Here is a 25,820-nt window from a genome sequence, read left to right on the forward strand (position 1 = left end):
CAGTTTTGATGTCAGAACTGCTTACTGTGCTGTAAAAGCTTTGTTCTCTTTCACTGCCGTAGCCTGTAGTATCAGACATTCCACTGCATGACTGCAAAGCAACACAAAGCCCAGCCATTTTCCAGCATCTCAACTGCTGCAGTCGTGTTCTGTAATCCCTGAAAAATCACTCATTATTAGTCCAAGACCACAGCTTTCTAACTCAGAGAATAGGATTCAATGCCTGTTTCAGAGACACATGAAAAATGGGGTAAAGGATAACACATTACAGGGTGAGGAATCACAAGCACTGAAATGATTAACCTTTAAGTACCACCATGCAAGCCACATAGTTATATTATGAACACAGTCATTTAGACTATCTCTCCAGTTTTTATTTTCCACAAGTTTGAAGAAATATTCTACATTTATCTCAGTGTTTACATTGGCTCACAGTTTTCTGTGCCAAGTTTTATGAGAACTTTCAACATACACCACTGTTTTCTAATCAAAAGAACATGGCCTCCTAATAGTTGCTAACTGTTGCATATATGGATTTTTCTGAGCATTGTGCTAATATTAAAACTCTGCAAAGTGGTACGTCAATCACACCTAAGTCAAACTGCTGGTAGAAATCGAGGAAGGAAAGTCAGAATACAAATTACTTCTTTCAAAACAATGTGGATATCTGTGGTTGTCCAACACACTTGCTGAGCCTGGGATCCTGGAAAATCATAAGCTGTATGAACTACAGTAGCCTTATATGCCTTATTGGGCCCAAAAAAGAGGCAGCTTCCGATACTAAGAATATTAACCAGTTCAAGATTTTGTTAATTCTCAAGGAAGGATATCAACCCTCACAAAGCAAGGAGTATACCTGAGGTGAGAGAATGACCATGCTGACGATGGGCACACTAGCATGACTGCCACTGTCCCATGCATAAATACTAAATTTATAAAAAGATGCTTTCCAGGTATCTTTCGTTATATTCAAGTGATGAGTTAGGAGCAAAGAGGCAGCAGTCCCTAATACCTCACCACTAAGTATGTCTCAGTACTTGCAGCTCCATTTGTTTTCCCCTCTCTCTTCTTCCCTGCAGCTTTCTTTTCCTTTCTACTACAAGTTTTACAAATTTATTGTGAACTTCTCATGTTAAAACCAGCTTTTACAATCATGCTTCTCACCCATATGCAGAAATCTCAATCATCCATATCAAAACTTACAAAGTTAGCATTTTGTCATTTCAGAAAAATGGTAGCCAAGATTAAACCACATTTTATTTAGTTTTTTATTTATTTGTACAAGCCAGTGTAACTACATGAAAGGTAAGAGCACTGATCTTCACAACATCGGGAACACATTTGTGGGTTTTTTTCATATTTATGTTTGGTTTTGTTCACTGCTGTGCATTACAGAAATGCATTTCTCACAGTACTATCTTCAGACAACAGCACCAATTTAATAAATTTGTCTTTTCACTCACTAGGGTCTGGGAACAGAACCTTGGACCTTCAAATCTGACATCCAAATTCCTCATCCATGAAAAGCTTCTGTTGCTAGTAGCATTCTGGCCCTCAGGAGCCCTGTGGCACCCATCCCTCACGAGGATGGACCTAGCTCAGCCACCCAGAGCACTGCATGCCCATTTTGATAATTTCAGTAAGGGGGGGGGGGGGGGGGCGGAACAAACAGGGTAAAATGCAAGATTCATAAAAATGAGCAATTGAATCCTGTAAGTAAAATATGTTTTAAAACTTTTATTTCTGTTCTGTAAAATATAAATAGGAAATAAGATAAGCAGCTAGAAAAATAGTACGTCATCATTTCAATGAGGCCTATGAGATACTCTATTATTTTTCTGCAAGTAATACAATTCTGATTAATTTCCAAATAAATAGCTTTAGTTATTCTCAGCATTATTCAAATCAGAAACTTTCAGGATTGTTACAGCCTTACAAAATAGCAAGTGCTTTCTATACCCTTATTTAAACACAAAAGTATTTTATAGCATCTTTGATCTCAGATCATGCTTTGTGGCATATACATGGGCTATTTTACCCACTACTATAATGCAGCCATCTCTGAGGTGAAACACAGCATCTGTTTCATTGCACTCAAGGCACTATACAGCATTTAGAACAGATTACAGTATCCAGCTGAAACCACAGGAAGCATTTTGCTAGACAAAACATAGCTAACCCTACTGGAATTTGGCCGTACCATTGAGATTAACACCTCTGTCTTGCAGGAAAGCTCACCCGTGGAATTTTCTCAGTATTCACTTACTTACACTCCTTGTACGCTTTCATCCCTCTTTAAAAGTAAACTAGTCCTTCCAGAATGGCATCGAGAAACAGTGTACATTAAAAATGGATTCGCTTGCAATGAGACACATTCACAAAATCTTGGGGTTTGAGGATTTTGCAGGAAACACAAGCAGTGCTTTCTGAACAGCCACATAATTTTCTTTCTCAGTCTTTCTGCCTACTGAAAGAAATCTTCATATCTCAGAAGGGAAATATTGTTAATGCCACTGTTCTTAGCAAATCCTAACAGGAAGGTGCTACAGCCTTTAAATGCCATTACCAGTGCCATGCTGCTTAAACAAATACATTTTTTGTTAGTATCTACTAACAAACAGCCTGTGGGCTGCCAGACCATTGGCAGTAAGCACTAGCTTAGGATTCTGAAGAATTTTCCTTATTTCATCCTTACAGAGGATATGACAGGGATATGTGAGCAGAGGGAATCAGTATGACTTGACAGTTTGAGAAGAGACTTGCCAAAAGAACGTATGAAACATGGTGGGATGAAGGGCAAGTCAGTAGGATAACCTTCCCCATTTCACTTTTTCATTAGTCAGTTTATAGAGCCTTGACAACTATCTGCACCAGGAAATTAAAAGGATAAAGCTGTGTTTCTGTAATGCAAAGCTGTTAATTTACAAAGAACATACAAAGGCCTGTTTGTCTGAATACAGCAGAAATCAGACAACAGTAGATGGTTCCTTTGCTCTTAGTTCCAAAGACAGCACTTAGCCAAATGTCAATACAACTATGCTACTAAATAAAAAGCAGATGAGCTGCATTCTGGACCCCCAGGCACAGCTCCTTTCCATATACCAAAACTACTCTCTTTCCCTCCTGAAATGCTGCATCCATCTCCAAACCATCTAACTCTGAATCATGCCCAGCATAAAAGGAAAAGGTGATCAGGGTGTGTGTTAACAACAAACAGTATGGTTTGCTGTGGGCCAGTGTCCAACACCATGCCCCAACCCTGTTGTGTTTATAAGTACAAACACAGCCCATTAGTCTTTTCCCAAAGCCAAAATTCCCCTTTTACAGGGAATTTCATTGTACAAACCTTTTTTACTTCCTTCATTTTTGTCTTTTTCTTTCTTACAAAGATTCAAGGAGTTTTTACAAAGGGACTGAACAAATTTACCTGTGGCTATTAAACGTGACAGTCCACAGGCAACCTCCAGTTTAGGGGTCTGTAACCACTGAGTGCCAAAAGCTGTAAGCATACATTAACCAGAGGAAGGTTCAGTTATACTGGCCATTTTCAGAGAGTCTAAATGGACTTCTGTTCTATCTTACATGTGTTTTCTGACATCTAGTTGCAGTCAGAGCCAGCTGAAACCACCTATTTTATTAAATTACAACAGAATTCACCAATTTTCATGGCTCAAGCTCTACTCCAGATTATATATGATCTAACTTCATGGTGAATTTCAGCTTCTAGACATCTTAGAAGAACAAGTTTCTTTCTAAATTAATCCTCAGTGAAAGCCAGCTCTTCTGCCTCACCTGCCCTCAACAGAATAGTATGTATTTTGAGGATGGAAAAAAGACACAATTACACATAGTTAAAAACCTTAAGCATGAGGAATACTCCAGGAGGAATTATTCGTAAATCCTTATATCCAATCCCTAAAGTTATCAAAAGAACATTGAAACTGCATTACTGTGCGATGCCCAACTAATTCCAGACTCAGGACCATCGAACATTGCACCCTGCCATTCTATAGATCTTCATAGCAAGAGGAGGGATCCCAGGATCCTCCAAAAGCATGCAGATTCCCAGCCAGTGTTGAAACGAAAAGGACTCTCTGCACAATCTTTAGTCACTCTCTACTAAGTGGATATCTCTTTATATTTTAGAAAAGAAGCTTTCTGAGTAAGCATGAATAACCTTGATCACCCAGAGAAATAAAGGGGACAGAACAGAAAAGGGTGTTGTCCTGGTTTCAGCTGGGATAGAGTTAACTGTCTTCCTAGTAGCTGGTACAGTGCTATGTTTTGAGTTCAGTATGCGAAGAACGTTGATAACACACTGATGTTTTCAGTTGTTGCTCAGTAGTGTTTAGTCTAAAGTCAAGGATTTTTCAGCTTCTCATGCCCAGCCAGTGAGAAAGCTGGAGGGGCACAAGAAGTTGGCACAGGACACAGCCAGGGCACCTGACCCAAACTGGCCAACGGTGTATTCCATACCATGGGACGTCCCATCTAGTTTAGGAACTGGGAAGTGGGGGCGGGGAATCGCCGCTCGGGGACTGGCTGGGTGTCGGTCGGCGGGTGGTGAGCAATTGCCCTGCGCATCCTTTGTACATTCCAATACTTTTATTACTAGTGTTGTCATTTTATTAGTGTTATCATTATCATTATTAGTTTCTTCTTTTCTGTTCTATTAAACCGTTCTTATCTCAACCCAGGAGTTCTACTTCTTTTTTCCCGATTTTCTCCCCCATCTCACTGGATGGGGGGGAGTGAGTGAGTGGCTGTGTGGTGCTTAGTTGCTGGCTGGGGGTAAACCACGACAGGTGTTTTCACTGAACTCCTTTTCTCCCATTAGATCCATCATCATATCACACATTTGAGGGGAAAAGTGATGAGGTTTTACTGAGTATCTGATATAAATGTTATTGCAAATTAAAATGGCAGGAAATCAACTGAAGAAGTTTTTGTTTTCATTTCAGTTAGTCCTTCCCTGCCCTTTTTTTTTTTCTTCCCCAGCTGTTTCAATTAACTGCAGACTTTCCTAAAGCACACTGCCCAGCCTGCTTCTAGGTTCAGGCAATTCTCATCATGAACTAAGCCCACTGTAGACATGCTATTTTGTTACTCTGTACGCTTGGGTATTGCTAACAGCAGAACACAAGAGAATAGGTGGGAAAAGAACATGAAAATGCTCTCTAAGAACAATGTCTTCCTTCATTCAAAGGAAGCTCCCTGAAGCCTGAAAAATTAATACGCAGATAGTTAAGACTACTTCAGAAAGAATGTCACCTCAACAGCAGTGGTATAGAAGCATGTCATGGATAACAGACTTTAAAAATTCCTTGCTCAGTACTTTTTTCTACCAGTGGAGATGCCTAACTGAAGAATGTCACTGTGTAGGCACAGATGAGCTGGTGAAAAGATATTCTCTAGAAAGGGCACATACCTCTCAATCTGCTCTTACAAAGAACCTGGATATTACTACTCACAAGTAACACTGCAAAGCCAGAGGTTTTTGTTGAACAGAAACATAGAGTTAGACAAAGAAGCTAATGTTTTCTCAGTGTTTCTAAAGTCAGAGATTTGGAATTGAACTGAAAGGGCAAAGATGTACTTTCTAAGTCCACCTGCAGCTTTTTGAATTTTAATTGCTATTCAAATTCCAAGAACTTTGCTTTATACATGCATTAACCTTATGTGAATAAATAATAATGCTCAGGAACGTGACTAATGTACTGACATACATTTTTAAAATCAATGTACTACTGAGTCACCACTAGAATATATCACATGAAGAAAAAGAACTTTATACACTATAGAACAACACTATAACAAGGGAAGCTTTGACTTTTATGCATGAACTTACTTTCTAAACCTAACCTGCCAAAGTACAAACTTACTGAGATTTAAGATTCCTGACTTTGCTCTGCTCCAAAGGAAGCTATTTAAGACAGCTGAGCTGCGAGTATGCAATCACTTGGATCTCTATCTGCAGAAAAAGCAAGGTTTTAGGCAAAGGCTTTATAGCATTTACCCATGCCCATGATTTTGAATTGTAAGAAGTATTCGGGAATAAGGTAACTTTTTTTTCACATACATTAAAAAAGCTGCCATGAGAGCTAAGGAACTGCTGCTGAACTTCACTCTTTCCTCTTTCTTACAATCACTTTTTCTTTTCCTCCAGCCAGGAGATAATTAGACATTCTTCATGCATTTATGTGTGTGTGTTCACATACTGCTAACTCTCAGGACATTTGTTTTGTTGATATTCCTAATACTGACATTAATTACCTGTTATAATACAGAGATTATTATACCTCAGCAGTGATAGCGTTGGGCTGTATACATTAGACTTTATTTAACCCACATCAAAATGCAACAGGATCTCAAAGTGAAAGTAAATATCAGAGACTAGAAGAGTCTCTAACTTCTTATATAATAACAATAAATAAGGCCATTCATACAATATCTTAATAATACCTTTAATGCCCCTAATAATTTATAATATAATAATTGAATATTATAGAACTGGTATACAGTAACTCTGCTAACAACACCAACTTCATTACAAATTCACATACTTTTATGTAAGATCAAAATATGGCATCTGTAGTTATTCTGTATAAATATTTTAGCTTTTACTGAGTTTTGGAGTAGTTAGCTATGAAAAGAAGCAGTTATCATACCAGTAGAAATGTCACAGTAATAAAGAATAATGTTCAGATTTTAGAACTGCTGTTGCTTTCTAGCTCTTGTTCAGAAAACTACTTCATAGCAGTTTACCATAGACTAGAAATGTGAATTGCACCTTTTTAGAAAAAACAAAAGCAAAACACAGAGCTGAAATGAAACACAGATCATAAGGTTTAGTTTCTACTTACTAATGAGACAAGATGAGAATAACTATTCAGTTGTTATGTGGCTTCTGGTAAGATCTTTGTGTATGTGATTTGAGGTGTTGCTCTCACAAAAATTTTGTACTATTTGCTTGCCATTTTTAAATCTACCCAAATATTTATGGCAAAATACAGCTAAAATTATTTAAAAATTTTAGTTCTTTAACGGAAAGGGTTTTGGGACATTTCTACAGTTCTGCTAAGAACACAAACAAAATATAGTTCCGGTGACTATTTCCACTTTTCAGAGACTGTCTCTGTTCCCACATACGTCTTCTCTTGCAATACTACTCTGAACCAACTATTTGGCAAATGGGTGCGTGAGATGAGGAATGTTAGATACATAGAAGATTGACATTACACTGAACAACTAATGTCCCTATCTAGGGGAAAGGTGTAGCCTATGTAAGAGAACCCAAGTTTAGCATTAAATTTACAGCAGTATAGGACACAGCTGCCGCATACTTACATACAGTCCTAGAAGAACAGTTTTGCAGCTTTCCAGTGTAAGCTACACTACTGTTAGTCCCTAGGCTAGGGCTGCATTAGAAGACTCACAAGCACCTCTACAACCTGCCATCATCCCTGCACTACAGTGCAAATGCACTTTAAAGACCTTGTGCAGTTATAGGGGAATCTAACTTCAGCACTATGGAGATATCAACCAGATATGAACTATATGGTAATTTTAATTTATATAACCAACCAAGAGTACTAGAGGATTATCTCCTGCTATGCTCTTTAAAGATGTATCTAGCAGCGATACTGTGAATCACACGTCAGCAGGTTTTCTCTTTAGCAGGTGAACTAGTTGGAAGAAAATAAGGTTCTAAACTACATTAATGAATACTGTATCACAAGAACCATGCAGCATGTCATCTGTTAGGAATAATCATAATAACCAGTGTTCTTTGCAGGAGTTGACAATACACTAGATTAAGGATAATCAGCAGTAATTATTCATCTGGACTTCAGAAAAACCTTTTATTGTCTTTTGAATATACATTCTCCAAGATTAAAACAGTCAGGAGGGGAGCGATTATGTTTACTTTTCTCCTTTGGAGTCAATAGAACAACAGAAAGTAGAGTCACCACTGGCTCTCAAAGGTATCAACAGTGTTATGAGATTTAACAAAATGGAGTTGTTTCATGGGATTGATTACGATATTTGCAGTATCCAAATGCACTGATGAAGGGTTTTTTTCTATTAAGTAGCTGAAAGCAATTCTGGTTGTTGGAAGTAGATGAATGTTATAATTTTCAAAAAAAGGTTTTCCAATGGAAAACTGCAGATTTGGATTGAACACAGCATTTCTCAAATTTGCAATCTAATCATGACTTCTAGTAAGTATGTTTTTCACACAAGACATAATTAAACTGTGGAACTCCATGCCAGTGCCTCCTAAAAGTACAGATGAGTTAAAAAGTTAGTTGAGAAATTGATGGCAGAAAGCATCATGAAAGACTGTTGAACAAAAAGTTACAACTTCTGGCGCAATAAGTACCACAGTTTGCTGGAAGGTTACACCAAGAAAAGTATTACTATATGTTTGTTCTCCTGTTACAGTCCTCTTTTAAGCATCCACTGTTGGCCATTGGTAGAGAAAGGAGCTAAATGGATCAAGGAGACTGATCCAGTACAGCATTTTTTTACTGGGATACTTTTTTGGAACTGAGCAAAAAAACTGGTTTTTTTATTCAGACATCAGCATAATCAACTATCAGTTCATATTTAGAAAGCTATCAGAGTTCTCTGGTTAAAACGGCCCTTTTGTGTTATTTTGTCCAGGAGTTTTAGTATCAGTTAGACAAAGTATGTGAAATAAGTCAAAATGCATGCAAACAAGAGTGTGCGTTCAACAGGCTACAGGTAAATAAAACTACAACACGTTTAGTATTTAACTGATTATCGTTTTCATATTTAGGTCTTTTACTACAATATCTATATATACAGAGAAACCAGCAAAAAGCTTATTTTTCTGTGGAGAAGCCATATATAAGCAATCTCATATTCTTTCACTGTTTTCAAATGCATCTTTTCAGTGAATTAGGTTTTTTGAGTATTTGAAACATTTCACAGCTCACCTTACTGCGTAATTCCCAGAAAATATATAATACTTGAATACACAGAATTTCTCTCTGTATTCTATTTCTGGAAGACTCCTTATAAGATTATATAATAGCTCTCAATGTGTTTTTCAATTTCTTTTTAGAAAATTAAATTTCCATGTGTCTTCATTAAACTGCAGCCATTTATTGAAATAATGCTGAATGAATATTGGAAAAGTCTAGCCTGAATTTGGTGTATGAGCTCTGAGAATCTGAAAAACTGTTTGTAGGGTTTTAGTAACTTTAATAAATGCGTTCACGATCACACACTCCTATAAAAATACACCCCTTCAGTTTCACTACAGATTTCCTCCATACAAGCCACCAAAATTCCTTAAGAAAAATACAGTCTTTTGGAAGCAAATTCAGAAACAAAGTGCATAACTGCCTCTGGGAAAAATACAGTAGTCTATCTCTCTGCAAACTTTTAAGCAAGTTCTCTCTAAAATAATTGCTGTTAGAAACCCTTGCTCAGCATACCTTCTTTTTTAAATAATTCTAAGAAAGTAAAACGACCTCAATGGCACAGTGATTTCTACACTTTTTTTCTAGGGGGGGGGGGGGTTCCCCTACACTTCTTAAATTTATGAATAAGATAAATTGCTACTGAACCTGGAGATCATTCTACAGCACTAGAGAATAGTAGATTTAAAAGCAGATTAGAGCCAAGAGAAGCCTCAAAAAGCTACATGAGCAACCCACAATTTGTCTTCTGTTCCCATCCAAACAGCACTGAGTCTGCCAGCCCTGGATGTAATGCAGTAATTCTCAGTATAAAAACTTGTAAACTAATAAGAACACTGAGAAACATGAATCTTTACTGCTTCAGTGTTCTTTTATGAACAACAAATATCGTAATGACAAGATGTGCGAATTAGAAAGCCACTGATGTTTGTAATTTATGTGAGATCAACAAATCAAGGAAGGTTCAGAAAGGTTTCTGGTGTTTTCATGGGCAGTCTGACAGTTCTTCCCCTTCCACTTGGACAAGTATAGTATCACATTTAGAAACAGACCTGAGCATATTTCTACCAAAGCAGTGATGGGGAATGGGGGGTTATTTGTGTTTGGGTTTGTGATTGAGCTTTTGCATTTCAGACAGGAACACATACCACTCTGCAAGGACTAAACTAATTAAGTGCTAATTGACTCTCTAGCACCTAAAAAGAGGTAATTCACCCATGCCATCTCCCACCAGAAACTGCAATGATTATTAGCATAGAAAAGACTGTTTATTTAGTGGTCAACATAAGATAGTCGTAAGTGTTTGTTAGTAAGAGCAGAAAGACAGAGGGCAAATAAGGATATGAGTGTTTTTAATGGATGATTAAATCTGGGTAGCTTGATCTCCTTTCATGCTGTGGATGTTGTGTGCTGCAGTCACGCCTCTCTCTGCCAGCCTGCACTGGGTTGATAATCAGTCACTATGAAAACTCATTAGCTCCACAGCAATGAGTCCTCCACTGCTGAAGCTTGGTGCTGTTCTTAGTACCATGGCAATGATCTCTAACTGGATGTCCCAAACTCTCCCATCTCTGGTAGGACTAAATACCACCAGAATAACCACTTCAGATACTCTAGTAAGTAGCTGTGATGTATTGCAAGCCATCTTAATGCTGAAGTAGTATTTAAGTGGCAGCAAAAGCTTTAGTTTGTTGCCTCTTTGTAAATCTCTTTTTAAGCTACTAATCTTCCTATCATCACTTAATGCATGCTTCTCTTTGGGCATCATAAAACTGCACATTAGTGAGCATGATGTGGTCTTACTATGAAAGGCAAGATTTTAAAATAGCATCCTTAAATATTTAAGAACAAATGCCTTCATCTTGAGCATGAAATGCTAAAAATAGTACAGCAATGTCATTTTATTTGTCTAGACTTTTTTTCCTGTTTACTGTGCCAGAAAAATGTATTGCATTATTAAGAAAAAAAAACTCTGGCAGTAGGTTTCTTTTTGTCCGAATAACGTTATATATTTGCTATTCACTACAATATGCAAGGGGTCTGATTCTTTCCTATTTTTTCTTATCAGCATACAGTTAAGCAAATAGACAGCTGTTAGAAACAAAATAAAATTGGTACTAGGAGGTTGGGTGCCAGAATTTTAGAAAGGCTGATATGGGAATAATACAAATGACACAAGTATCACTTTGTATCCTTGATGCTTATATACAGCAGCCTCTGTTAATGAAGACCTACAGAAAAGCTGCGATTAACTACTCATGAGAAGCCTAAAAATGAAAGTAATTCTTTAATTGGACAAGAGGGAACACTATACTGGTATTCATAAATTAAACTAGAACACTATTTTCCTAAAAGTTTAGTAAAACACTCTTCTCTCTGTATCTTTCTGTGTAACTGCAATCAGATATTTACATAATAGTATGTTATGTAAAATGTAAATTTAACTATTTGTACAGTAGTTCACTATACTCAGAACTTTGTTTTTTAGTTGTAACTAAAGATGATGATTTACTAATCAAAGTTTAATTATTTGAATATATGCATGCAGGAAAACATTACTGCAGAAAATCACTGCATTTAGACTTTAAATATTACTACTTTAAAACTAATTAGAAGATGTTGTAAGAAGGAATTCTGTTGTGTTTTAGAGCAGCAAGAAGGTGAGAAGACAAGGAAAAGCTCTATTTTATCTTCCTTAAATGTAACTTGTGCTCATTGAACTACAGTATATGTTGCTAGTTCTTGTGGTAATATGATATTACAAGTAATAAAGTTCCCTATCACATTTAAATCCAAGTTTAAAGTTGCAGCTGAGTTACTATGAGATGCACACTAGTTATTATAGCACACATATATCTATTTATACACACACACACAGTGTGTTTATATAGATTAACATGTTCAGCTTCTAAGTAGTGTAAACTGTCATGCTTCCCTTGGCTACAACAGAGCACTGCTGATATAAATGCCTCCTAAGTATTATTTCAGTAATGCTCTTTGTACTCATTGAGTTGGAGGTATATGCATATTTTGTGTTTCAAGAGGGGTAAGAGGAGTGCCGGTAGAGCTGGGGAAACAATCATAAAAACCTGAGTATCTGAGCTTGGCAACATCTGCCAAGTAAAAAAAAAAATATGAACTTCAATCATGTGGAGTTCTTTTTGCATAAAACCAAGGACTGCAAATCTGCTACTGTTCTCTAAACTTTAGATGTTGGCTGAGAGACTTCATGTCCCAGGTGCTCAGTAATACCAAGGTCATCACTGACTGGTTTTTAACTGCTATCAAGAGTTATCCACTGGCAGCTTGTCCAGTGAACAGTGCAGCACATGCACTTCTCCAGAAGTTCTCTCCTAGCACGTACACAGCTCATAAATTTTGTATATTGTACGAGGAAAAAAAAAAGAAAAAAAACCTCCTAATTTACTCCCTTCAGCTAGAAGAATTGTACAAGGAAGTAGGATCAGGGAAAGGACCTCTTCTTTTGAGCTCTGTTCCGGACCCAGGATTGAAATTGCAAGATAAACTGAAAAAATACTGTTTATATTTAAGCAACTGTATTAAGCATACGTACTGCCATTTGCCCTGTCACTAGTAACAGTGGAGGTAACTATTAACAGTTTTATCAGAATATATAAAAGTGCAAATGACAAAATAAATCTTTTGGAGGTAAGTGAAGTGAGTCTGTAGCACAGCAGCCTGCCAAGGCAATGGTTAATATTGGTCTTGTAGGGACTCCTCTGTTTTCCCTAGATTTTCAAGAACTAGCATAATTTATTATTGTTGCTGTTCTCTGCTTGTTATTTCTTTTCTTGTTTGTTTACTAAGGCCTGTCAGCAGTAAGCCTGCATTTGAAGAGTAGATTCAGTAGCTTTTGTAAGGTTTTGATGCCTTCTAGCTCTTTCCCTGCACAGCACAGCAGTTTCTGCTTGAGGTAGGGATTAAATGTCAAAAATAAGAGGGGAGAAAAAAAAAACAAAGTGCACCTACACACACGGGCTTGCTTTTCTCTGTGATAACTCATATGACCCATCCTAATTGATGGAGGAACCCTAATGGCCCAAATACATGGAACCACAGATTACCACAAAGAACTGTAGCCTAAGTTGTAGGAGTATTATGTGAGTGCTTATTTATGCATGGACAGCCAATAACCATGCACTCATATTGGGCCTGGCAGTCTCTCACCATGAGAAATATTTTCCCAAATAGCAGTCACTTTTTAAAATCAAGCCATATGTTAGACTCTGTAAGAAGATATCTAAGTTAATCAATAAAGGTTTTGGGGTTTGGGTTTTTTTTTTCCCTTAGATAAAGCCAAGACATGCACTCATGACATCACTAGAACACATAAAGACCTTTGATAACACAGCCTGGATTATAATGGCTTTACTATAGACTGTGCATGATCCTGGTATCTCATACATTCTCCATTGTAGAAAACTCACTTGAATGCAGTAAAACCAGTTGCTACCAATCTAAATGTAGCAGGTATAAGGCTCAAATATCACAATTTTTCATAAACTCATATTAAGTATTTCTGTCCTAAAGGAATTATAATCACAAATTCCAGGTTCCCGAACATGTTCCTGAACTTCAACAAAAATTTGGTTTCCTTGCTCTTGCATGGCAACACTGTCTGGGCATAAGTTCTACAGAGAATCATGGAAACTACTGGAGTGAGTAGAGCTTATACTTCGCAAGTGTTACCAGCCTTGATAGGCTTCACTTGTTCAAGCTCGCAATTTTAGTAGCTGCTCAAAACCAATTTAAATTGTCTCTGCAGATATAATTTTGTTTAGGTTTTATTGTTCTCCATGTCTTAAACTAGATTCCCTTTGCCTTAAAAATTAAGGTGAAGAGAATGCCATAGAGACAGTATGATTTAGCACTGAACTCTGGATATGCCTTTCTAGCAAACTCTAAGGCAAGTTCATCTTTTTTTTTGAGAATACTCTTTTTATAGCCATCTACATTATGACAGTTTGTTTTTCCTTGCCAAACAGGGGAACAATACAATTTTGATCTTTCAATTAACTGCAGTAGAAGAGGTCACTGTTTTGTTCAATGACTTCTTTGGAAGAGCCATTGTTGTGAGAAGTCTGTGCTCTTTTCTAACCTCAGTCTACAGAGATACTGCACCTCTTCTGAGGTGAGGAACTCTGCAACTTATTCTGGACTAAGCTGCCAGTAAAGCATCTATATCAAAGCTTGCCAGTTTAAATAATCGCTTTCTGTGCTGACACTAAGCACAATTTTATAATATAACTAGTAATTGATTCTAGCTGTGTCGAGACCAAAATTACTTCAATCGCATTTGCACTATGAAATTCAGTAGTCAGTACTATATTATTAGAAAAGAATAATGCATAATATTAACTTTAAACTACAGTTTAAACAGGAAGTAAAAAAAATTACTACTTCTGTTCATTACTTTTAATTCCATCACCTGAATCTTTTCAATCATCTAATTATATCACTTTCCCTCATTCTTATGCTGTGTATTTCTATACATCCTATTAAATAGACAGATACCTAGTCTCACAAGGTATCACACAAACTTTAAATGCAGTGCACTGTTAGCCTGCTCTGCAAGCAAACACGATTTTTTGCTTTTCTTTCTTGGTTGTGGTTGCTGTAAAAAAGAACAGGTTAGGAATTTCCAGAATTATTCTGTCCCAGCGAAGGACGTGCAATGTCTTAATTGCACTGCGTCAAGCTTGCCATGACACCCGTTCATCTAGACTAACCAGACACTTTTCAGTACTACCCTGCAGCAAGCCTCTTTTCCCTTTGGTGTTCCTGCAGTAGAAGTCAATGGAAAGCAGTTTTCTGTGCGCTGCATCTTTAAGAGCAATCCTGCTAACCCACATCCCGAATACCTTCTGAGCCAATTCCCAGGGCGTGAGTCACATACACTGTGCTATCTCTTTGAGGTTTTATATTTGTGCTTTAATGTCTTTGTTGTTTCCATTAGTGTAAAGTAAAAGTCATTCAGGCTGAAAGGACGTGTTTGTTCTCTGCTGATGAAAAACTGTAACATCCCTTTGCAAATAATTAAATCAACTAGGTCGTGCTGAATCACAAGCAGAAAAGTGTTCTCATCCACCCTGGAAACAGTGTGTGCTGGACACAACTGGAGAACTATTATGAAGGCGTGAGATATGACAAAACTGTGTGAAAGCACCCGTCTAATTAGTTAAGAGAGTAAGAAATGTTGACTAGGAGGAACCTCATTGCAAACGTATACTGCAAAAATAAACAAAAAAAATATTCTGAGGTAGTGGTTTTTCAAACAACAAAAAAAAATCAGTTCAGTTCCCTTTATTTTTATTATTTTGTTGTTACAGACTCAGATTAGCCCCAAGGAAGGATGGCAAGTTTATAGTTCTGCCCAAGATCCTGATGGCCGTTGCATTTGCACTGTTGTTGCACCTGAACAAAACCTATGTTCAAGAGATGCCAAAAGCAGGCAACTCAGACAACTGCTAGAGAAGGTAAGTCTTGCCAACACATTCCTCCTTTTGATCACTAAACTTCCCATGAAAATCCACTCCTTTGCCTCTAAGTTTAATATATAATGGAGTACTGAAGAGTTATCTAATAAAAATATTTCTTCAGGGTATATCGCCTACCTGTGTTCTCACCACTGATCATTATTTGTCTATTTTCCTTATATCACACCTTTCCCAACCCAAGCCACTTATCTAGCAAACTGAAGGTGCATCTTCTGTCTTGTTCACTCTTCTCAAAATTCTTCCTTACAGACAGACAGGACTGATTCTTCTGTGTAAAAACAATTACAAATTCTACCTCAAACTAGCTAGTTGCTGTGGGATTTAAACTATAGCTTCTGCTTCAATCATATGAGACTCTTGAAGGTCATTCCTTGTCTCTTATCAACAAATAACAAGATACAGACATGACAGCATCTGCGAAGCGTGCTGTACAGAAGAGAAACAGTTCTAATTTTCTTTCATTTGTTCTTTCCTCAAACAGTACTATTTATTTATTTTCCGGTGGTGCAAATTTTCCCCAAACAATCCCATTCTTATTTCTAGTATTATCCACTATTGCATATATAGTAAAACCAGTGAAGTGTTATTTTGCAACAACAATGGAAAAAATGCTGCAACCATGAAAACAGAAACTATTGTTCTGTATTCCCTGTATAAGTAACCAAGGTTATACTTATTGTATCACAGCTAGTGGTACAGAACCTGAGGCCTGAGAGAGTATTTGAACAGCAGCAGAAAGCAACATAAAATGTAAACTTAAATATACATTTTATAGCGTACAATTTTCAGTATTTTTTCTAGCTATAGAAAAATCACTCCAGTGCTAATATAGTGCCAGATCCCCGCAGATTTTCCCTCCCTAAACCTCCATGAACTTCAGCAGGGACTTAGTTCCAGGTTGTGACAAAGCCCATAGCATGAGATGCAGGGAGAGGACATTGACGAACCAGCACACAGAGGAGGAGCTACTTCCCCTCAGGCTGTCTGTTTACTTAACAGAGGAAAGACTTCAGGTCCCAGAGTCTTTGCTCTAGCATATTTCCCAAACACTAAAATATTAATGTAAAAAAATCGTACTTTCTTTTGGGGTGGGAGCTAGAGTGGTGTTAAGATCTCAACAGTTTTGGAGCTGCCACAGAAAAGAACCTAAATCATCAGTCTCTAAAAGCTATTTTCTTATGATTAGAACTGCATAATTATGGGTATGTAATGTCATATTTTTGCTTCACAAAGTCCATGCAGTCATTTAATTAGAGCGTCTATGTGAATGCATCTTCTGCCAAATGGAAATACGCAAAGTTCTTCTAAGACCTGAAGGACTTTATTTACCTGCTTGCAATAATTAGAAAGCAAAGAAAAAAGAAACATTACCTTTTTTTCATTAAAAATACTTTCTAAGAACTCCTAATGGGAACTGTGCAATAACTAAAATATACTATTTTTAAGAGTATTTCCTGAATCCATACATTCTATAGGTCAAAATGTATTAGTATCAAACATGAATATCAGTTCAAACATTGCATATTCTTGCAAACAACAGGAATACTGCCAGGTTGTCTTTTAAGAGGAAGGTAGGGTTTGGAGTTTGGGGGTTTTTTTTCTTTGAGCCAAAACTTCAATTATGGTGCCCAATACATTTACAGTAGTCTACTTTTTTCATGTTTTGGGAAAACAAAACACTTGCTGAAATAGAATAACTGCACTGTAGGGTTTAGGGATTAATCCGTGCGGGGCCCGGACGACGGAACACCAATGTGATGATTAAAGTCGCCAGTTTAATGAGCTTAGCTAATCATTTTTATACAATTCTCTAAGTTGTTTAGAGACTTTGATTGGCTACTACATGCAAGCACGTGGTGTCCACATGCACAAGCATAAGCAGTGATTGGTTACATCGGTACTGTCCACGCGCACAAACACAAGACGTAATTGGTTGTGTTAATTAAAGCATACAAGACTTGTCTTAGTCCAATTGGTCAAGATAAGCCCCTGAATTGAGGTTGTTTGTGCCAAGTTCCCTTTATCGTGGAAAGTGTACCTGTGTTTTCCTAATTGGGATCTTTCTTCTTCTATTTTCTTATTTATTCTGTTCAAGGCCTTCTAAAGGCGCCTGGAACAGTCTTGTGACCATGAGCTATTTTTAGGCCCAATAACTAAGTTCCATATAACTGAACCCTACACTGCACTTGCAAAATGTGTCATTTTTATGATTGGCCAAACCATTGCTTTTATAACAGATAATTTTAAAAATATGTATAATTTACTCTAGTTGACAGTTATTCTTCCCTCATTGTGGTAAAAGTGCTCGCTGTAGCTACAAAGTCACTTGCTCTATGAAAGTTACCTGAACATTCACTACTACTCATCTGTGAAAAAACATGGTTTTCTACCAATGAGACAATTGGATAAAATTTATAATTTTATATCTACCTACAAAATCATGAGCAAACACCTATTTGATGATGGGCACACCCAAGCTTATCTTTGGATAGTCTTATTAATTCCTTATACTGAATTATTATATAAATGCCTACAAGCAATAAAAATCGTGCTGTTCACACTAACCAAAATCTCCAAATCTCAGCCCTGTCCTCCTGAAGTTCTTGGGAGGAAACATGTGCTATACAGCACATCCTGAAGAACAGTCAGCATCTACTACAAGTGTCAAGGTAGACTGTACTGTTTAACAGCCTTTTTTGAACCCATTGATAATGGTGCTGAAAGGATCTCTCTCTTTACCTCAAAGCTAGTCCAAATCATTTAGTGGCTTCAAGGTCTTGCTGCTGATAGTCCTCTGTTAGCCCTGTTTCCAAATTTTTGTACTGTCATGCAATTATGGAATTTAAAACTATACCGTGGTATAAATGACTCATAACTAAAGCACTGACATACGCACATTTTATTGCCTGACATTTAACTACCTAACTACAAGAAAAAAGTAAAGCAACAAAAAGTGCATTTAGAGAGTGTTCTTCTTTAACAGGTTCAGAATATGTCCCAATCTATTGAAGTTTTAAATCTACGGACTCAGAGGGATTTCCAGTACGTTTTAAAAATGGAAACACAAATGAAAGGGCTGAAGGCCAAGTTTCGGCAAATTGAAGATGATCGGAAGACATTAATGACAAAGCATTTTCAGGTAGGTTTTATTTTAACAATAACTTTGAAAGCCTGCTGGAAGCAATGTACTAAGCAGCAATGCACGGACTGCTAAGATCTCAGCTTGAAATGCTCATACAAGAGCAGCATTAAAAAGAGAAGCATAATAAATCTTCCTTTATGATGATAATCTTTTGCTCTGTTCAATTTAATTGTGAGAGGGAGTAACTATTAATTATTAAGTCATTAGAGAAATGTCACTATAAACAGATTCCTGTTTTTTCTGTATCAATGTGTATGTCATACTGAGAAATTTATATTCATTCAAGCTCCAGTGAAAAATGGGGAGATCTGATGGAATTAATGGCAAACAACTAGAGAGTTCTGCACTTTTACTCTTGCCTGACATTTACTGCAGTTGAAGGGAAGAAAGCCTATAATAAATCAGGTTGTTGTACTTTTTATCCAGTACAATTAAGATCTAATTTCATGTCTGAAGGTTTGCTATTTTGAATTTGGGATGGGGAGGAAGGCAATCATCCCCAGTCACATTTGTGTGATCAAAAAAGACTTCTAAGGAATTTTAATGACAACAAAAACCACAAGCCAATCCTTTGTGGGGAAGGAGGGTTGAAGAGATTACAAAATAGCATTGTGTATTCTGAAAAAACTATCTGAAGTACTCTTAAGGAAAAAGTGTTACCAGAGCATGTTTAAGTTCTTTAAATATCAAGTCTGATAAACTGATATTTCAAGACTGCAAGACAGCAAAATAAGATCTAGAAAATACATTCTGAGGATTACATTATGTTAACCAAATATATACTTTTAAAGTGTTTATGAAAGTTCACATAAAATGGACTTAATTTTTTAATTGCTGCTAAAGTTAGATACCTAAACGATTACATAGCTAAGGGTCTACTGTATTTTTCAGAGGCACTGAATATCCAATGGGTCTTAATAATATCAGGAATTAAGTATGCTAATGATCTGACTACCAAACTTTATTTATGTCATCATTCTTAGTGTAGATTAGAGTTTGAGCACATACTTCCAGTTATTTTCAGGTAGCAAGAAACATTTCCACTTTTTTTCCCTTCATCACTCATTGCTACAACAACAACACATTTGTATAATGCCATTATATATTCTGTATTCTCATTATAGTTTGCCTTGGGAACAAAATATCAACATTTGAATGTTTGATACATGATGTCAAAGATAGCAGATTTCTGCAGTACCCTAACCTTTTAAATATTCGGTATTTGTATTGGCCAGTCATTTAACTTCAGTTTGACAGTTTGCCAGGATTTTAAAACACATTTCCAGCAAATCAAGTTATAGGTAATTTAAAAGGTCAACATAATACAATATGCTGCTGGCTTTCTGAAATTTGATCTACTAAAATTCCAGTGCTTTATCTTTCCTGAGACAAAGAAACTCATTCTGGATATGGCATAACCCCTTATATCAGCAGGCACAAAGTGCCAGAATATGTCTACCACCCATATGTGTTGCAATACAAATTAGTTCTTGTACCACTCATCATACCAACAAGCTAGGACTGTCAGCAGAAACCAATAAAATTATTTTCTTTATCATGAAAATACGAAAGCCATCTTTATATCATTTACTGAAGTGAGATATTCTAATGCTGTGGTTCCATGTTGATGAGAACCAAAGAGTACGCATTTGATCCACATCACATTTGAGCATACAGTCATGCTTCGGTCAAATCAGCATTTATGCCAGGCAGGAGATACCTGATGGCCTCAAAAAGTTCCAGCAGTTTGCTCAAATGATACCTCATCTGGCATAAATGCTACCAGGAATAAGTTATCTTCAGTAATTCTCTTAAACATGTTTTATCTTCCTGAGTTTTTGCAAGCTTTGCATTTTTTCCACCACGGTTTACCCATGACTTTTGGCAGCTCACTGCCCCACAGAACCGAAGCCCAGGTTCATAATTTCAAAATGAAGTAACAAAAAATTTGTCTTCTGGAGCTCTGCTTTCTATGTCACAAAATCTACTCTCCTTGTCATCAAGAAAAAAATCACTATTCATTTTAACAGGCATAAAGTAGGCTCGAGTTAAGTGTTTATTAAAAACAGTCAAATAAAAATAGTTTTAACTGTAGACAAAAAGACTCTCCACTTCCTTCTGTACATTTCAGTAATTCTGCTACTATAATGTAATTGGAAGACCCCTTGAGAACAGAACCAATAGAACTCCCAATACTCTCAAGTCCCTTTATAATGATATATCTGCTTATAATTTAAAATGCAATTTTCTAGCTATTAAGATAACCTATGTGCAAAATATACCTCCTAACAATACATGAGTCTTTATTTTGAGTAAATAATAATTCCAATATGAAAGCAATTGTTAAAACAGTACAGATATATTAGCTAGGTGATGAAGAGATACTGCAGAACTCTCAAGCTGTCTTAGAACATGTTTGAGAGGCAAAAATTCAGAGGCAGATCTTCAAGCAGCTCAAATGCTGACCCTGCCTATCAGCTTCCTTCACATCTCCTTAGCAAAAATGCATTTGGCATCATCATGTTATTTATTTTGGAAATGTCCTACCCTGTTTATTGCATCCTTTAATACAAGTGACATAACAAACTATACATGCATGTGTTCTCACACCTCAGTGACTACACTAAACTCTAAACATATTTTCTTCTGCACCTCTATCTTGTGCTTGGGCTTCCATTTAGTTCTCTTCTGCTTTCCCTTTCAACCTGCTGACTACTCCAGCTATTCTTTAGGACTTATTTTTTAACCACTTCAATAGCCTCTCTCTGTGTCCTCATCTGTTCCCAATCTCTATTACCACCTAATGCTAGTACCTAACAAATCTTTATTTCCATCCTTTGCCCTGTTTTGTCCAGGCTTGCATCTCCTCATTTCCCTCTGGCATTTGCTCATGGAAGTCCTGCTGTTTCCTCAAATTATAAAAAGATATGCAAATCTCTATATACAGATGATACATCAGGAACAAACCCGTCTGCTTTTCAGTAAAGCAAAACTTTTTGACTGCAAGGATTCTTTGAGGTTTTCTACAAAATAATAAACAAACAAAAAACAACCTCAAACAATTAGTTTAAATTTAGTAAAGTCCCTATGATAAGTGCATTTAGAGGAATAATTAAGAAATGAAAGATGAGCAGCCCAATTCAGACAAACTCTCAAAGTATGAGACTTGGCAAAAGTCTGAGAAAGAGGTAATCCAAGATTCCAAAGTGGAGCCTTATTTTATTTTAGCCTAGTGATGTAGCAGTATAACAAATACAAAGCGCAGTTAAGAACCATGGATTTTTTTACTTCAGAAGAAAGATATATATATCACTGTGGCCGGAACAGAACTAAACAGTGTTCAACAGCCATTGAGGAAAAAAAATGAATTCAGTATTTCTAAAGAGTGAAACAGAAATTAACAACTCACCCACTATGACAGCACTGTAAACCAGGTATGACTTCCTTGAACATCACTGTGTGTTCAGGCCTAATCACTTTCTCTCAAGAAAGACGCACTTAGCAGACGTTTATATCTTCTGGATGGAAAGTCAGACCTTCAGCAGGTTTGGTTCAGAACACTGGAAGGTAATTGTGTACTTTCAGTAGAAAAACTATTCTCATGCATTTTATCTACTGCTTACTACCATTAAGTCTGGGGTTTCTAAGACTTTCACAATACACTAATAATAGATCTGTAACTAAAATCAATAATCATTTTCAAGTCATTTTAATAATCAGGCATAAATATTACATTAAAGCGAATTAGGGGATTGAACTCCTTTAAACTGCTCTAATACACATTCGATTGCCTTTAACAGGAGTTGAAAGAAAAGATGGATGAGCTCCTGCCACTGATCCCAGTTCTGGAACAATACAAAACTGATGCCAAATTAATCACGCAGTTCAAGGAGGAAATTAGGAATCTGTCTACTGTCCTCACCGGGATTCAGGAAGAAATTGGTGCTTATGACTATGAGGAACTACACCAGCGCGTACTCAGTTTAGAAACCAGGCTTCGAGACTGCATGAAAAAGCTCAGTAAGTTAACAATTTCATGGCAAATTTGGTCTCTTGGCTGTATATTGTTAGTTGTCTCTCTATAGAAAGATAAAGTTTTCTTTTTTCTTGTTTGATGAAAGACCGCATTATATTCTGATCTGTGCTACCCTAATAAAAGTCAAGAGTTACTCAACCTAAGGTCAGTCATAACATTCTAAATTTGCACGAGTGTATTTTGTGTAATGATCTGCCCTACTGCATACAGAAGGAATTAAGATGGAAAATTATAACAGACAGCAACTTTAAAATCTAAGAGATTTACAAGTGGTTGGAGAGCTACAAGTATTCTTTTGAAAAGGGTCAGGCAGGCATTGCTACTTGGGTCATCTTTAGGATGTCAGTGTGAAAAAAAATTTAGTGGGAAGTAGACTAGAATCAGTTTTGAGATGTCCGCATCACAACCCTGTCATCTTGCTATGACACCTGAGAGGCCACTCTGTACTGTACTGTCTTTAGACCTGTAATATTAGCATTAAGAGAGATGTGCCATTCTCCAATTTGCAATACAACATAATTAAGCATTACACCTAATTTAAGGGAACAAAGCATGATTTTTGTAGGAAGCATAGCAACAATCCATTGTGAGCACTGCACTAGATTTAAATCAGGCAGCCTCCATCTTGGGTGCTTACATGCTGGCTTTAGTTAAAAAAAAAAGTCAAATGTTGAGCACCTCTGAAAATCAGCACTTGGTCAGTATCAGCTACCAAAACTAACAGTCTGAAGTATCATTATGAAGTGTCAGCCTTACCTTCCATTACCCAAAGAGGGATAATTAGTACCTACCTGTTTTACAATCACAATGCAGTCTCCCCTCTCCCCAACTTATCCACGCATTCTGAGACTCCCGAATGGATCACTGTTGCAATCTGGATTGCTACAGCTAACAACCCAGCCCCTCTATGAGAAATAAACACTTGGTAAGTTAACACTGAACATGAATAAACTAGAAATTCCAGGTTTCAGTCCCATGGTCAGTATCTTAGTTATCAGGTGTGGGATGCTTACTTTTAAATGCTACACATGACATGAAATATGTTACTAACTCAACAAGCAGTGCCTCTTCATTTTTGTGAGGCAATGGAATGAGAAAAATCTAGGTTAGGTTAGCCCCTTAAATTATTTATTTTCAATTTCTTTATTTTATGCTAGAAATAACACAGTGATGTTGGGCTAAAATACATTAAAGACTTCTTCAAACAGAAATTTCTTATGATCCTATTTTCCCCTCAGTACACACACATAATAGCACATTACTGCATTGACAGGAGGCAGTCAGGAGAAAATGGCTGCATTGCAATACCACAGCAAGCAAGAAAATTCATATAAATAGACAGTATTTTCTCATAATGAGTGTTCCAGTAAGTTTATTAGACACCAAAAGATCATCAACTTATCTTTAACAAGGATCTTATTTTTCTTTGCATTTACAGCATATTCTTGTAACATTGATTAGTGAAGTGACTGCAGATAAATTTTATACATCAGAATGACTAGGTGTATTCACAGGGGTTATTTCCCTATTTTTCATCCACATTTCCGCTCCTATCTATCCTGAATTCCTGCAACACATTCTACTTCTCTTGATGTACTAATGTAAAAAAAACCAAAAAAAACCCAAACTATTAAAATTATGTATATTAACAATAGAGAGAAAATTTTTGTATAAAATAGATTATTAAGCACATCCATTATTAAAAGGAGTTTGGCCTTCTCAAGATCTAATGCAGCTTTATTCATCCTTATTGGCATTATTCCCTGGTCTTAGATGGTTAAGTGATTTTCATGCTTGCCTACTAATGGACTGGCTATATTTCTGGCCTACACCTGTGTGGCTTTTAAAGCAAAACCAGCTTCGGTTAGGCTTACTGTGAGTAACTCCTGAAAGTGGTGCTGTGTGTTCAGATCAGCAAGCATAAAGGAAAACCAGCTTTCATGCTTACACCTTCTCCCCAGCCACATTCACCACACTGGAGATGATCCAGCTGTGACCGTCCATGCCAATCTGATGGCCAGAAGCCTATGGCCACAGAAGGCAGACTGGCCCCAATGTGCCACAGGATCTGGCTTGACTCTTCACAGATTTTGTTACATTTCACAATATAATTATCTAACCAGTGTGTGTAATAGCTGTTTTCCATTCTTCTCCCTAGCAGGTGTTTTTCAGCAATATAATGCATTATTTATATTGTCCTGGCCACTTAAAAGGGATCTTCCATCTGCACTAGCAACACTTTCAATACTCGTTAACTTACAGTAAGCAGTTATCTTACTCTCACTGAGGTTTAATGATTACCACAGCAGTTGTGATGACTGAAACTTCCTCCTTCTCTTTGAAATAAGAGAAAATTCAGGCTGAAGCTGCTGAGAAATTTGTCCACAAAACTTTAAAAGGGTGCATCCAATTAAACACGTGGGAATAGAGTGCATATGATTGCACACACCACAAATTCACATACACTTATGCACGTATGGGTCCTTTGCTAGCAGTCATGTAAGGCATGTGCATTTATAAGAGAATGCAGGTTGCACAGGATGCTTGGGACCCTCTGTCATGACCCAGATGGGACAGACCAGGGAGTCATGTTTAATTCGAAATTCCCTCAGGCTAAATTAAGGTGAAACAACACCAAATGATCAGTTAAAGATTTTATTCATGACAGAAGCAAACTGAACTGGGGAGCCGTGGTAGTAGGTGGCAGGGTTTCTCACAACAGGAGTTGGCATAAGACTACTTCTGTAAACTGTGTAACCCAGGGTAAGTTATTCCCAATTCAGGGAATAAGGAGATCCCTCCCATTGAGTCATGAGATTCAGAGCAGACCCCCTTGCTGTGTAGACTCCTCGTCAGAGAAGGGCCCAGAGGCAGCTGGATCCACTCTTAGTCCCAGACTTGGTCAACAGTTTTATGTCTTAAAGGGATGAGGTGTAGGGATTGTGGGAACGGAAAAGGAAAGAGAGAAGAAGACAGAGAAAGATTTCCCCGGTCCTGGGTCCAGCGTTGGTTCAGTCAGCCGAGGGCTCCAGTCCTGGTGGGCTTGCGCACCTGGGGCTTCAGTTTGTGTCCTTTTATCATCCTTGCCCCTCCTTCAGGCAGGCACCCAAACTTGTCAGGTTAATGAACAGTTTGTGAGCCTTTGGGTTTGGGGGTTGTTTGTGGAGTAACTT

General features: G+C 37.2%; 1 protein-coding gene across 1 annotated transcript in view; it reads left to right on the top strand.

Annotated features, from left to right (window-relative positions):
• The window catches only part of OLFM3 (olfactomedin 3), a 70,511-nt gene that overhangs the window by 34,744 nt on the left and 9,947 nt on the right, over positions 1-25,820 (top strand). Inside the window, exons 2-4 of the mRNA XM_049807767.1 lie at positions 15,302-15,448; positions 18,453-18,608; positions 22,412-22,631. Coding sequence (XP_049663724.1) covers positions 15,302-15,448; positions 18,453-18,608; positions 22,412-22,631 — 523 coding nt within the window. The remainder of the gene's footprint in view (positions 1-15,301; positions 15,449-18,452; positions 18,609-22,411; positions 22,632-25,820) is intronic.

Source organism: Accipiter gentilis, chromosome 8 (genome assembly GCF_929443795.1).
Source record: "Accipiter gentilis chromosome 8, bAccGen1.1, whole genome shotgun sequence".
In the NCBI taxonomy this organism is placed as follows: Eukaryota; Metazoa; Chordata; class Aves; order Accipitriformes; family Accipitridae; genus Astur; species Astur gentilis.